At 34.9% G+C, this 15,271-nt stretch overlaps 1 protein-coding gene across 1 annotated transcript; it reads left to right on the top strand.

Moving 5' to 3' along the window:
* The first annotated feature begins 2,457 nt into the window (after nucleotides 1-2,457).
* Nucleotides 2,458-14,932, top strand: LOC111388755 (ubiquitin carboxyl-terminal hydrolase 8-like). The gene is made up of 13 exons (XM_023013546.1): nucleotides 2,458-2,815; nucleotides 3,661-3,909; nucleotides 4,701-4,839; nucleotides 8,723-8,782; nucleotides 8,865-8,960; nucleotides 9,602-9,937; nucleotides 10,603-10,743; nucleotides 10,902-11,072; nucleotides 11,740-11,997; nucleotides 12,121-12,269; nucleotides 12,790-13,422; nucleotides 13,713-13,986; nucleotides 14,597-14,932. The coding sequence occupies exons 1-13, from the start codon at nucleotides 2,664-2,666 to the stop codon at nucleotides 14,711-14,713; spliced, it is 2,775 nt and encodes a 924-aa protein (XP_022869314.1). The 5' UTR covers nucleotides 2,458-2,663; the 3' UTR covers nucleotides 14,714-14,932.
* Nucleotides 14,933-15,271: the final 339 nt, after the last annotated feature.

Genomic DNA, 15,271 nt, shown 5'->3' with positions numbered 1-15,271 from the left:
GCTCTGCGCGCGTATGATTAGAATTACAGAATTGAATAACTTTGCCATGTCCGATACATGAGTATAGTTATTCCGGATACGTTTTTGGTGTGATTTTTCAGTATTATACAGTTTATCATATTTCAGATTATAAAATTCAGTTAATTCAGTTTTCAGAATAAAGCTTTCAGCTTATAGTATTGACCAGTAGCAATATTTCATAGATTTTCATGAATATCAGATTATTTGTTAACTTTACAGCTACTTATCTAGAATTAAGAATAAAGAATTGTATGAAGCAATCATGTTTTGGTTTTAAAAGTGTTACCAGATTTCAAAATTTCTTAAAGATTTAATAAAGTTAGAATTTTCAGAAAATATGTAGAAATGGAAAAAGTATATTTATTCGCAAATTATCCACTCACTGAGCTATAAGCTCATATGTCTTTTCATCTTTTTCCTTATCAGATAGTAGCTGAATTGAGCAGCTTTGGAGCCTGTCGTTCCGCCACATTGAGCCACGCATCATAGGTTCTATGGCCTACTTTACCAGATTATGTAGTACATGTTTCTTTGGGTTATATGTAGTTTATGTTCAAAAAGGTTATCATGGGTTCACTGCATATTTGGCGTCTTTAATATATTTGAGAATTGTTGGATGTAAAGAAAGGAAATGTTGATTTGACGACATTTTATTTGAATAGTTTGTATTTTTGAGGGACTAGCGTATCCTATTTATATTATAGGTATTGATTTGAGGAAAATTAGTTATTATTTAGTGGTTTTAGTTCATCTTTCAGGGAGAACTCTGTCAAAATTTTGTTAAAAATATTCTTCAGTCAAGTAAGTCAAGTTGCCTTGGTGATGGGTCCGGCGTTTACCTGGTATCTATCATCGGTGCACGACACGTGTCGAATCCATTAAGGTGATTCAGGACGGGTCGTGTCACACAATGTTGAGAGCTAGAGGTTGAGGCATTGTTGCTGGTGGTGGCGATTGGCAACTAGGTGTTTTGGTTTTGATTTTGGGGTGACGGGGTTGGGAGAGGAGGAAAGGGAATTTTATTTTGAAGAAAAAGATGTGCAATACCAAAATTGCCCTTGTTTTATTTGGAAAAAAAATTAAAATTTCATCTCTAGGGTTAACTGATGGTTTTGGTGGTCAAATAGACATAAACCGTTATTTTAGATTGGACATGCAAATTTTTTAAAGATTTGCTACATCCGATAAACAAATAAAAGATTTGAATTAAGTCTACTAAAAAACGAAAGGGTTTGATACTTTGGCTACGATTTTCCCTTTTACGGCAAGTTGAGGATTCAGATCTAATATGCTTCCTTCATATTGCTACAAGAAGTTGATCTTATCATTATTGAACAATATTTTTATTAGTTTTCGTAATTTCAAATTATGTAAAACTCGTCTACTTAGCATATTAAATATGCAATCTCTTAATTGACCTATTGAATATTGCGTAGTATTTAAAGAACGAGCAGTTCATCTGATCATTTCTTTAAACTAAAATGATTGACTAACAAGTAACAAGAAATATAGTCTCCGTTTGGTAGCAATTTTTCACCTATAAAAATCAATTTTTTTATCGTTATTTTACTATTCCATCCGTCATTTTGACTTCTTCATTCACTAACCCACTTTTCTCCTTAAGGATAAAAAAATCAATTCTCATAATTATTACTGAACATGTCTATAGAAACTTTACTCGTATACATTCATCTTCTTTAAAAAAAAAAAAAAATGAAAAAAACCTCAATTTTGACCTTTATTCAATTCCCAATTTATATATCATTAACGTCAATATTTACCTTTTTAGATTTAAAACTTAGGATCGTTATTAGTAACTTTAACTAAATAATCAGTCAGTACATACAATGAAACTAAATACGCCATCATCATAAACATCAATTATGATTAAAGAAAAAAGTAACTACTTATAATTTATAATTGTAGGTCAAAAGTCATGCGTTCTTCGTCATTCATTTTTACTGCTTTCCTTTTTGTTTCAATGAAATTTTTATTTTTTCATCGTTTCATTATAATAAAATATAATCCTTCGCATGTTTGGTACAGAATTTTTTCTAATCTCATTTTTTTTAAAACTCATTTTCGTTATACAGATTCTCCCAATAAAATAATTTTGAATATGGATTCGTAACTTTTCTTTATTTTTTAACTGTATACTCTACAAAAAAATAAATAAAAAAAATCACGTTTCACAAAATCGATTATTAAATAATAATCTACACCAAACATGCCTTGATTCCTTGAATGTTGATTAGTAAGAGACAAAGCCCATAAAACCTAATAAGTATTGTGTTCATTAAAATAATTTTGTTCAGATCAGATCCGATCAGAACAGCACAGCCCAGCCCAGCACCTTTCTCCGCATATCCCTCTCGCTCATCTAATCTTTGCCTTAATATCTCCAAAGAGAAGTTAAAATAAAAAATAATCAAATTTTTTCACAATTAATAATTAAAAAAAAAAAAATCATTTTTCACAAAAATGCTCCCCCCATGTTTTTCTGCAAATCCGTCAATCTCTCTCTCTCTAATTCTTTCTATCTCCAAAATATGATGTGCATTTCTGCAAATCTCTTCCGCCATTATTGAACCCTTGTCTTTCTCTTTCATTGTCTCTGTAGATTTATAAAAATATATATAACAATGGATGGTAATGATGTTAATAGTAATGATTGTGATATTAATAGTGCTGGGGAAAATTCATCAAACGCTTTACAAATTCAAGAGCAGCTACAGCAGGAGGACGAGCCTGTATCTGTAGATGATGACCAGAGAGTCTATTTAGTTCCATTCAGGTAAACACGATTTCAAATGTTAGTTTAGAGTTTACGCTTATATATTTCAAAAAGACATTAGGAAATATTGGATAGTGAAGAAGAGAGCAAATCTGATTTAGAGAGAAATGGAAGTCGTGTTTATTGAACTTAACATCATAGAACCAATATCTATTGAAAACCCAAATTGCGAAATGGCAAAATTAAAAGGGAAAAATACTTTTACACCCGTCTTTGTATTTATTTCCCTGGTTCGTATTGCATTTGGAATGTAGTTTGAAGAATGAACTAGCCATCTTATGGATCCTGTTGGATTTATTTGTTTTTGAATTTTGATTTTTCTGTGGATTTGTTTCTTTCTTGCCTTTTATGTTTCTTTAAACTGAAATTATAGAATTGAGAATGCTATCGCCTTGTTGCATTTTTGAATAAACTAAGTAGTATATTGCTGTGCCTCCTGGAGAATTGACTTGGAAAGCTTCTAAGAACAGAAACGTTACAATGGAAATTGAAAACATACCTGATACTATTATTTTATTTTTATTAATTTTCTTTTTTTGTTCAACTGATGAGTGGTATTGGGAGCGTTGAGTGATATTTTGAAATAAACAGTAAGGCTTTGTTTGTCTACCATTTTACTACATTATTTGTTCTACAAGACTCATTTTCAACCACACATTCTTCATTAAAATAGTATCACACGTAAATGAAAAAAATTTCCTTCTTTTTTAACCATATATTGCAACATCAATTACTATTTCATAATATATTATTGACAAATGAGGCACAAACACCCCCTAAATATATTACTTTGGATATTTTTGACTTTGCATTTGTTTGTATGTTTGTATTGGGGTGTTCTTTAGATGGTTGAAGGAGGCACAAGACTCTTCCTCATCGGAAGTGAAGAGAGGAATCTTTTATGCCGTGTCATCTACAACACCATGTGGGGGAGCAATGAAGATATTCAATAGTATATTCAACTCAGACATTGCATTTAACTTGAGGAAAGATGACGATTCATCCTTGAACAATGGCACAAATGGTGAAGTCGGGATAACTGGTCGGGACTATGCTTTGGTCCGCAGCGAAATGTGGCTGTCTGTACTCAAGTGGTTAGTAAGTTAACTGAAATCTGCATTAATTTGTATGCTTTACTCAAGTTTCCTCTTTCTATTGCGTCATTATGTAGTTGATTCAAATATGACAAATTTTCAACTTGCAACACTGCTCTGCACTCAACTGGTCAGTATGTTCACTGAAATTTATCTTGTATGCTTAGCTCGATTTTCCATTTTCTATTGGGCCATTCAATATGATTAGGTATCAATTTGCAACACTGCATTTGTTGGAGATGCATTGTACAGTGCTGGAAGAGTTGGCTAAGATTTTAGTAATAGCTCTGGAGTGCTGAAAGTGTTAATTCACTGTGTTGTGCCACCTGTGCACAAGATGTCTTTATCGCTGCCAATTGCCCTGTGCATTTTTTACTGTTTTGGCTTGATGTGAGCGAATTCTCCAGCATTTAAAACTTCATCGTTCTTGCTTGTTTGGAAATATCTATCAACATCGTCTTATACAATTAGCTGTCCCACTCTTGCACTTGGAAGGTAGTGGAATTCGATTTGTTTGGTGTGATGTCTATGCAGATTTTATCTCCCTCTTTAGATGCAATTTTAATTCCCCGAAATCGTCGGTTTCAATTATTGTTCTGTTTAGTTTTCTTTTATAGTGGCAGAGGTGGGGTGGAATTGTGGAATGCCATATTTGAATAATATCAATAAATTTGTGGACTTTCTGCCAATGTCTTCTTCCAAGTTAAAAAGGGAAATTGGTGGATGCAAGTACTGGGCTGTTAATCTTCTTTCTGATTGTTGATGTGGTCGAATTCTTCTGTTCTGTCCAGGCACAGTAATTCCAAGAATGCAACGAAGGACAGCAAAGGTTTTTTGGCTGCAGAAGATATGTCGGATGTTTATCCTCTGCAACTCAGGCTCTCTGTTTTGAGGGAAACCAACTCGTTGGCAGTAAAGATAAGCAAAAAGGTCAGTAATCTCTGAGCTAGTTTCTCTGTCTCGCTTCCTGTTCCCATTGATAATGGCATGCTTGCTTGCCATGAGATGCACAATATGGCTTGAGTGATTCATTGCCTCTCCTCTCTGTTATCTAATATTATGTTCTTGATAAACATTGTTTTTTTGAAACTCACATAGGGAACTCCAATGTTCTAGATATCTTTCCTTAGTAAAGGGGTAATTTAATGAAGTAGCAGCTATAGATCTAATATTTGTTATAAAGTTCTGCATGTAAATTATAGCAAGCAGGTCTCAAGGTATAAGAACTTGAAGTCTTATATGGGTAGCAGCATAAGTTTAACTGTCTTCGTTCACGATACTAATTCTGTAAGGTAACTGCACGTTTCAATCATGTTTAAAATTTTATTTTTGTCATTGCATATGTTAAGTTGATGTTGGGACAGGACATGGCCTTGTGAATCCACTTGCCGCGACTAATTGATTTATATTGCTAGAAAACATATTCTCCGTTTACAATCAAACCTCCCTTCATATCTTGGTGGTTGATAGCTTTGTAAAGTTTATTAATGTATATTAGTGTTAGGTTTGCCACTTGATTTCTTGGTTGTCCATGGCTCGAACAATTGTTATAGAATGGTCATCTGTAGAGGGGCTTACCTACTGTTAAATAGTCCTTAGTCAACTCACTGTGAATCATCTGTTAATATAATTCTGATGGAGAGACATGTAAGCTGAAAACTGCACTCAATCTTAAGGGTGGCATTTTCATTTTTTTTTTCCTGGTAGTTTGAAATGTTTGATGTGGTATATGGGAGGATTACTGACATACAAGGATGGTAACAAATTTGAAGAATGCTGACGGGTGGGCTCATTAAAGGATCTTAAGTTCTTTACTTTTTGTGTCTGAAAATTGCAAGTAATGGTCTTTACCCGTCTAGTTTATTGCTGGTGGGTGTCTAATGATGAAATTGTCACAGAAAAACTAAAGCATGTTTTACAAATTTAGCATCTGAAACATAGAAATGTTGAAAAATTATAATCTGTGTCTTAAGCATCCCTTTAATATACTAGGTTAAAGGTTGGATTGAGTGGGGATTGCATGGCCCCGCATGCAGTGAACTTGAACATGTTGCATCTGATGGCTGGTGAATGCCCCAGGGTTATTGTCGCCCATTAGTTGTAGAGAGTTGGAGGTCCCAACTTATAAGTGGGAACTTCTGTTTTATTTTCTGATTTGGCTCAACTATTTTGGCCAAATTGAATATTAGGCCCTAGTGGTTCTTAAGGCTACAATTTGGTCACGTTTGTGAAACTAGTTGTGGGGAGTGTGACGGTATGAAAGTGGGTAAACACTAGTCATGTGGATACTAAGCGCTATACTGGAAAATTGCTAATTCTGAATGGTAGCAACAACCTTTTCAACACTTATGAGTTTCATCTGGAATCCAAGTTATCTTTTAATTGGAGAGGGTGATTGTAGTACTCCATGTAAAAGTAGAACGGCCTAACCTACCATGCCAAAACATAATTTCATTCTCCATGGGAATTAAAATGGCTTAACCACTATGCCATTGTTAGGAAATTAGACCGCTACTAATTCCGCCAGGATCAGTGGGACGCAAAATAATTTAAACTGAGAAGAAATAAGTGTAGCAAAAATAATAAGTGCAAGTGATACAAGAATTTACGTGGTTCGGCAATCGTGCCTACGTCCACAAACCCACACCAATTCTTTTACTGTATCAACAAGAGAATAAAAGAAATACAACAAATACACTCTCTGTATTTTATTTGCCTACTCAAAGACAATCTCTCAATTTTCTTTCGTTAATTTTCTATACAAACGAAAGCCTAACTGCTTCTCACTTTGTGTTTTGCTCACTATCTCTCGTGTTTTCACTGTACAGGATTTTCTTGCACTTCTCTTTTGCTCTACATTTTTGCACCTGCTTTGGCCTCCAATTTATAGAGAAATTCTCACCATCCTCATTAAATGCATGTTCATCAATTTCAACAAAGTTGCCTTGCATTAAATGCATGGCAAAATCTTCTTCCAAAACAATTCCGTTTGCATGGTTGAAAGTTTCTCCATTCACATTGTTTTAGTCAACAATTGCTACCACAATTTGGAAAAAATTTGTCTGACACCATAGAAAAATTGTGAAGCCTAAGTTATAGGCTCCAAAATTTCAACAGCCATAGCATCATATTCCAAGGAAACAGAAATAGTACTAGCTGTTTGAGATTGTCCACGCAAGTGCTACAAAATTGAAAGGTTTGAGACTCAAATGCTACATTATTCATAAATTGTGACGTCTGCGGTAAATTTTCAAATATCTGAGATTAGGATAGAACCTTTTCCTTCCAATTGATGAGAGAGGAGCATTGGCAAATTTTATTTTCAAACAAGGATTATGGGATGAAAATAACTTGAAATGATTATGACACGTCATGTGTTCAGTGGCCTTTAATTAGAAGAGATATTCAAGGCCTTTAATTAGAAGAGATATTCAAGGCTAACATGAAATTAACTTTTTGGGCTAAAGAAGAAGTTAAGGGACTAGCCAATTGAGATTGACTTAGAAAATGTATACAGTTGTTCAAGTTGTTTCCAAAGACTGATGTCTCCGTATCTCCTAGGGCTACAAGTAAAAAACCCCAAACGACACCGTAATGATGATTTTGTAATTGTTGGGTTGAATCCACGTGGACTCTTTAGCTGTTCTATTTCTTTTTCTTTTATTTTTTATTTTTTTGCCCAACTTATAGCAGTAGTTGAACCTAAAGCAAATCACTTAAGGATTTACTGGAAGGATAAAATACCACAAGAGGATATTCTTATGGAAATTGATTTAAAGCAACTTCCTCTAACAAACATGAAGCTCACTTGCGTGCTTAAGCTCCAATTGCAATGAATCTATGATGCCGACTTCTTCAGAAACTGATTCTCCAAACCATGCACAATTTTTAACACAGAAGTTGCTCCTACTCTTCAGCTTCAGCTTTTGCTGCTATTTCAATGCATAATTGCTCGGCTTGTTCTTCTGTGCTTCCACTGCTATGTGAATCCTTCTGTCACAAATTTAAATATTTATTTCTTGGAGATCATTTGTGCAATGTTTTGATTTTATATTTGCTTCTGTGTTACCTCCGACCACTTTAGTGAAATCTGTATAAGTAGGTAGTTACCACTTTCTATATGTTTCTAAATAGCATTTTGGGACGAATTCGTACAGCAAATGCGTAGTTTGGTTTGGGCAGTTCCCTTGATAGGGTGTTTGGCTTTTTCTGAAAACTATTTTAAATCATTTGTTCGAAAGTAGGCCCAAACAGTCCTAACCAAACCCTTTACACAACTATCTTCCCCAGAATTCATATCTGATTGCTATCCGTCAGCATCTGTGCGTAATCCCTTTGAACCTCATCAAGTACCTCTATGATGGATGAAATAGGCTCCTTTTAAAAAGTGCATCTCTTTACTTCATCACGTTCTCGGCAATAAAGATTGATGGACAAATTCCCCATTTCATAGCAAATAAGCTGAATCGTCAAAATTATGTTTCTCCCGTGATTTATGTCATAAACAATTTAATCGATTTCAGTAGGGTATTGAGTTCTCCAACCATGAAACTCAATTCCAAATTGAATATTATAAATTTCTTAAATAGTACTGTAGAGTACATTGCTATTTATACACATACTGAATAGAGATACTAAGCGGATTGAGAGAATTTCGGAACTTGATTAGTTACTTAAATCTCTACACATAATCTTGTATCTGTGCTAGAATTAAAATTTAAATCTTGCATTTCAGAGATTACCATTAGCTAGATTGTCTAGATGGTTCATTATGTTTTCTCCTTCGCTGACATCACTTTGTCTTACTTTTCAGGACAATTCAGTTGAATGCTTTAGGAGAGCCTGCAAGATTTTTAATGTTGACTCCGACTCGGTGAGTTTGTTAGTTTTTTACTTTTTAATGCTGGAAATACTCTTTATCTTGGAGATTAATGGCCTACCTCTACACGGTGCAGTTACGGCTTTGGGATTTCTCTGGGCAGACAAGGCTGTTTTTCTTAAATGACGAAAATAAGTTCCTTAAAGAGTCCCAGAAGCAACCAGAGCAGGATGTAAGTTGTAGTCCAATCGACATTGCATCAAGAGACAATGGACTTTTCTTAAAGGGTTATCCATCTTTATTTTTAATTGATTCTGCAGTCTGAAATGAAAGAAAGTACACGTGATCCCTGTTTGCTATTGGACTTCTAAATTTCCGCAACTCAGTGTGGTTCTCTATGATGTTCTTTTATTAGAAAAATAAATAAATGCGATGATGCCGTGTCTGAAATGATATCCAAATTTTGACAGTGATGACATTACATTCCATTTTTCTGGGAAAATGCCTTGTCTGAAATGATATCCAAATTTTGATGGTGATGACATTACATTCCCATTTTTCTGGGTGTAAATTTGTTTGCATCATACTGTATTCATCAGCTGTTTCATAGATGAACATGTTGTAGATCATGAGTTTCTGTTTTATGTTGCACTATTTTGTTATAAAACTTCCAGTACTCTATCTAAATCCCTTTTGTTTTTTTCATTTTTTTTTTCGTTTTTAATTTTTACAGCTGTTCCCTGGAATTATCCACCCAATCTTCATGCAATTTGTCAACACATTGATTTACTTCCTTAACAATTTTTTTTCCAGCATATGTTTTCCATTATATACACTAACCTCTAATAACTTCTTATCTTCTATCATACACAGCTTCTCCTTGAATTGCAAGTTTATGGCTTGTCAGATTCTGCTAGGAATAGAGGAGCAAAAAGAGATGGGATGATGCAACATACTAATGGTACTTCACATTTGATGAATGGTAACACCATCAATGGCAGCTTTAGTCTCGTCCGAAGCAATTCTTCAGTCTTATTTGGAAGTTCTTGCGAAGCTGGAACCTTGGGACTGACTGGATTACAAAACCTGGGGAATACTTGTTTCATGAACAGTGCTCTTCAGTGTCTAGTTCACACACCAAAGATTGTGGACTACTTTCTTGGAGATTACAAGAGAGAAATAAACCCAGACAATCCATTGGGCATGAATGTATGTTGTCCTTTCTGTTTGGACTTTGGGATTTCTTTATGTGTTCTGATCACATCTACTTTTTCTATATTTCCTAAACTTTTTCCTTATCACGGTGTTGTTTTGTCGTGTCTTGATTTTTAACTATAAGAGAATGTTTCTTTCTGCTCAGAGATAATTCCATGAAAGATGTTTCATTGCCTCTCTTAGATGCCATCCTTTTATGTAAAATCATATATATGTGTGTATTTAGCACTAATGTCTTTAGAATTATTATCAGACTTATGATTGGGAGAATACAATACTTTATGAAGTAAATATGTAGGAAATGTACATTGATTCTGCATTATCATGCAATTTATACATGATTACAGAATCACTAGAGAATCCTTGGATGAATTGCTGGAATGAATTTTGGTGATTCTTTGGAATTCCTGGATTCAACTGGGAAATGAATCCTGTTTGAAAGATTACAAGTAGTCTTGTATATATAAAAATATTTGGGCAGGCAATCCATCTCCATGTGTATAGGTTTTTGGATGGATATTTTGGAGATTACATGAAGTAGAGACTAGGATCAGTTTTGGTTCCTTATGTGCTTTCTCTATGTACTCATTGTATCTAATATTTTGACCAATGAATTTTACTTGTCAAAAAAGATTATTAACTGCTTATTTGTTGGACAGGGTGAGATTGCTTCAGCTTTTGGAGACTTGTTGAAGAAACTATGGGCTCCTGGAGCAACTCCAGTCGCACCAAGAACATTCAAATTGAAGCTTGCTCATTTTGCTCCTCAATTCAGTGGTTTTAATCAGCATGATTCTCAAGTTTGTTCCATTTTTTCTTATACTTAATCTTTGTCCAAACGCCTTTCCATAAACTTCATTAGTGCATTTGCATTTTATGAGTTGCTGCCTGTTAGATAGTGGGAGAATCATGTCTACCTATGAGGATTATAATATTTTCCTTGATTTAAATACTTTAGGAGCTCCTAGCATTTTTGTTGGATGGACTCCATGAAGATTTGAATCGTGTGAGGTGCAAACCATATGTTGAAGCTAAGGATTCAGATGGTCGACCAGATGAAGAAGTAGCCGATGAATATTGGAGGAATCATCTGGCTCGTAATGACTCAATTATAGTTGATGTCTGCCAAGTAAGTGTATTTTCTTAGATTATTTTGCAACATGGAATGCATGTTTGCTGTAGTGATTGATTTCTTTTTCCCATGGTACGTTAGATTTGCTAGTTTATTCATTGTGTTTTTTTGGTTTTTCGCCATTCGGAAAAGTAGGAATTGAAGGCTCTGTTTTTTTGCTCTCTGAATACCACTTGTGCAAGTGCCGAGGTGGGGGTTTGGCCTGTATGTATACCGCTTTGTCATTTGGAAAATTGGAATTGAAGGCTTTTTTGTATACAGAATTGCATTTTTAAGATCCTCTTTGTTAAGGACTAAGACAATCATTGATTTTACTAGGTTTAGACGCTTTCTTGAGCCAAATTATAGTATTCCATCTTCTTCTTGATGATGTGAAACTTTCAGATTGTTCGATTGCTTGTAAGGTTTAAATCTTAATTGGTGCCTTCTATTGGAATCTAGGTGGATCAGTAAACCATATGAATCTGATATCTGCTATTAGTATCAGTAATTTTTTGTTTTGTAATTCTTTCCTAAATAACTTGCACTAATTTAAAATTTATTTGTCATCTGAGGGCTCCATGGCCTTTGATATTTGAAGGAAAACAAAAGAATGCTCACTGTTTTTTCATGTGTTCTTTAGAATGCCTTCCGGACTGACATATCTTGGATAACATTAATGCAGGGTCAATATAGATCCACATTAGTATGCCCCGATTGTAGAAATGTGTCTGTTACTTTTGATCCATTCATGTATCTATCATTACCTCTGCCATCAACATCAACACGGACCATGACTCTAACAGTGGTGAAAACTGATGGCGGCACTCAGCCATCCCCATTTACTGTTAATGTTCCCAAAAATGGAAAACTTCAAGATCTCCATCAGGCTTTGAGCAAAGCATGCTCATTGGGGGTTGATGAAGCCCTGTTGCTGGCTGAGGTAAACCTAAAGCAATTGCACTAATATGTTAAGCATATTGCAAGCCTTCAGAGTTTTGTCCGTTGTTTCTATCTGTCAATATTATTTTCATTTCGATCTCTTAGACGTAATAGTTATGTACAGATATACAACAGTCGCATTATACGTTTCCTCGAGGAGCCGACTGATTCGTTATCTTTGATTAGAGATAATGATCAACTAGTTGCGTATAGGTTGCCGAAGCATATTGAGGAAGCTCCTCTGGTCGTGTTTATGCACCAGCAGATCGAAGAGTAAGCCCCAGTTTGCATATTGATTGACCAAGCTTCACTGCTTCATATACTTTTGCTTGTATCTGTCATTTAGAAATTGGTTCTCATTTGTCTGGATGACAATGGAAATGAGTTTGTCTTGTGAATCTCTGAGAGCTTATGGCTTCGATAAACAAGTAACCTAAAAATTTGGACTTATATTCAGTCTAAGCGTTTCCTGTTAATCAGCAGCTACTGCAAATTGTGAATCAATGTGGAGACATCTTGATGAACTTTCCTTTTACTGTGGAATATAAGTATGTAATAATGAGAGATGCTATTGAGTTCCGCCAAGTATGGAACACGACCCTGACTGCCTTCTTTCAATTGCCTGTCTCTTGTTGATTTCTTGCTCATAATTCACTTCAACTTTTATTTATTTTATTTTTTATTTTTAAAATCCTTGTTTTCGTAAGGGAAACGAGACAAGATAATTTTGAAAATTTACCTTTTCTCAGCTCCAGCTTTTGACTTCAATCTATGTACTTAAATATTTATTCAGGCTACATACGTACGGGAAATCAACACCAAGTTGGAGGGCATTTGGAATTCCCCTTGTAGCACGTAAAAACATTGTTAATGGATCTGATATCCGTGAAACATATTTGAAATTACTAACTCCATTCTTAACATGCAATGAAGATTCAACTGCAAATCGTTATAGCACAGAGAACACTACAACCGATTCTACTGAAAATCGTGATAGCACAGAGAACGCTGCAACTGATTCTACTGAAAATTGTGACAGCTCAGAGAACACTGCTACAGAAGTGATGATCAAAAAGGAAAACTCCACTAGTCCTAGTTGGTCCCCTGAGAAGGTTGAGGCAAAAGAGCTTTATACTCAGTCTGATACTGAATTACAGTTTTATTTGACGGATGAAAAAGGAATAGTCAGGGGCTCTAAGATTGCAATAGAAGAGCCTGTGAAGTCCACACCCATGCCAGACCGATTGAATGTTCTTGTATGTTGGTCAGGTAAAATGGTTCAGCAGTACAATGTACAGCCTCTTAGCTTGTTACCAGAAGTTTTCAAGTCTGGCTTCTTCACAAAAAGACCACAAGACTCTGTATCTCTCTATAAATGCTTTGAAGCATTCCTGAAGGAGGAACCTCTGGGACCAGAAGATATGTGGTTAGTGTTCTGGTTATTAGCTTCTGAACTATCTTCTTTTAATGTTCTTTCTAGCTTTTCTGTGTGTCACTTCTGTGTAGTGTACGATGACATCTTGTGTGTTCATGTGTCTATTTTCTTTCTGCGAATTTATTGCCCTTCGTTGGAGAATTAGGGTTTATAATTCTCAACACAATTTATATTGTTCCTCTTCTTTTCTGTCATCCCACCTGAAATTGATGCATTCAGTTGGAAGCTTTTGCTTTTGCAGTAAAAAAATTTTCTAATCTGTTTTGCATTACTGGTACTAGGTACTGTCCGGTTTGTAAAAAGCATTGCCAAGCCAGTAAAAAATTAGATCTTTGGAGACTGCCAAAAATTTTAGTGATTCATTTGAAAAGATTCTCATACAACCGATTTCTGAAGAACAAATTGGAGGCATTTGTTGACTTCCCCATTCGTGACCTTGATATGTCCTCTTATATTGCCTGGAAGAATGGACAATCTTCACATCGTTATTTGCTTTACGCAATTAGTAATCATTATGGAAGTATGGGAGGTGGTCACTACACTGCATTTGTTCATGTAAGTCTTGCTTCTTCTTCATAGTGATTTATTTTTATTTGTTTTATTCTTGCCTTAATATCTTTATCAAGAAAAACATCCAACTACTTAAAAGCCTATTTTTAAGATTAAAATACATGACGTAATAGAATATGACAAAGTTACATTGCCGTCGCTTTGAAACAAATGTTATCAATTGATATCTTCCTGATTTGCAGCAGTTCATTGTCTGTCATTTGATTTTCAATTAGACTATATTGTATACAAGATTGTTTTTGTTATGACTTACTAAATGTACAAGTTTGCTACATTTTATTTAGTACCTATGTTCTGATTATAAATTAATTTATAGTGTTCGATCAAGTCTTAAAATGAAAGACCATTGTTTTGACATTTTTAATCCTTAATTGGCATGTGCATTGTCCATCAATCCACAGTTTGCATTGGGACCGCATTATCCCACCATATGGGCACCTGTACATTTCGTTATTTAATTATCTTGATACGCCATGAGGTTAAGAAGTATGGATTAAAGGATTATGACATTTTCGATTTCTTAACATATAAAACTGCATATATTAGAAGCTTTACGGATTCTGTTTAATTATTCTAACTCATCGTTCTGATGTAGCATGGTGGCAATCAGTGGTATGACTTTGACGACAGCCACGTGTCTCTCATCAGTGAGGACAAGATCAAAACTTCGGCCGCCTATGTTTTATTTTACAGGAGAGTCGAAGATATCTAACTTTTGATGACAGCAACTGACTATTGAAGGTTGATTTGTCCATTTATCGGGTAGTCTCCGAAGAATTGTATCAAAGGGTAGGATTCTTTTGTCTTGGGCGTCTTATAGTTTGTAATTGTCAAGACTGAAAGCCTTTTAGTATAGCAGGATGCCAAGGACTGTGTAACATATTACAAACTGAAATTAGAAGTTCATATTAAGGTACAAATTTTACTCAAAGCCTTGTGTTGACAAGGAGTTTTACCTTTATTTTTCTCTATGAAGATCGGACGAAATTGTCTTCCTGCCCACAGTGCGTAGGATAAGCTACCTACTTGTTAATGTGGCAGGAGAATCTTATGTAAGATTCTCTTCAAAATGGATGAGATAAAATTTCCCATCGTTAGCCGGAGAACACGAGCGATCCAAATAAAGAAAAATGTTGCATTTAAACTCATTCTCGGTCTCTCAATTGCTCTTGGTAACCTCTTTAACACAACCAACCAAGCCAATTCTACTCGAGGCATTTGCCGCCATTTATTTTTGGTGCTCAACTGCTGTCTTTGGTTTTTGCTACTC

Source organism: Olea europaea, unplaced genomic scaffold, assembly GCF_002742605.1.
Source record: "Olea europaea var. sylvestris unplaced genomic scaffold, O_europaea_v1 scaffold528, whole genome shotgun sequence".
Classification (NCBI taxonomy): domain Eukaryota; kingdom Viridiplantae; phylum Streptophyta; class Magnoliopsida; order Lamiales; family Oleaceae; genus Olea; species Olea europaea.
This window is presented reverse-complemented; position numbering and strand designations above follow the sequence as displayed.

Coding starts and splice junctions, on each gene's coding strand:
- LOC111388755 (XM_023013546.1), top strand. CDS start 2,664: ATGGATGGTAATGATGTTAATAGTAATGATTGTGATATTAATAGTGCT. Junction 9,938..10,602: donor ACAATCCATTGGGCATGAAT/GTATGTTGTCCT, acceptor TTTGTTGGACAG/GGTGAGATTGCTTCAGCTTT. Junction 11,998..12,120: donor AAGCCCTGTTGCTGGCTGAG/GTAAACCTAAAG, acceptor AGTTATGTACAG/ATATACAACAGTCGCATTAT.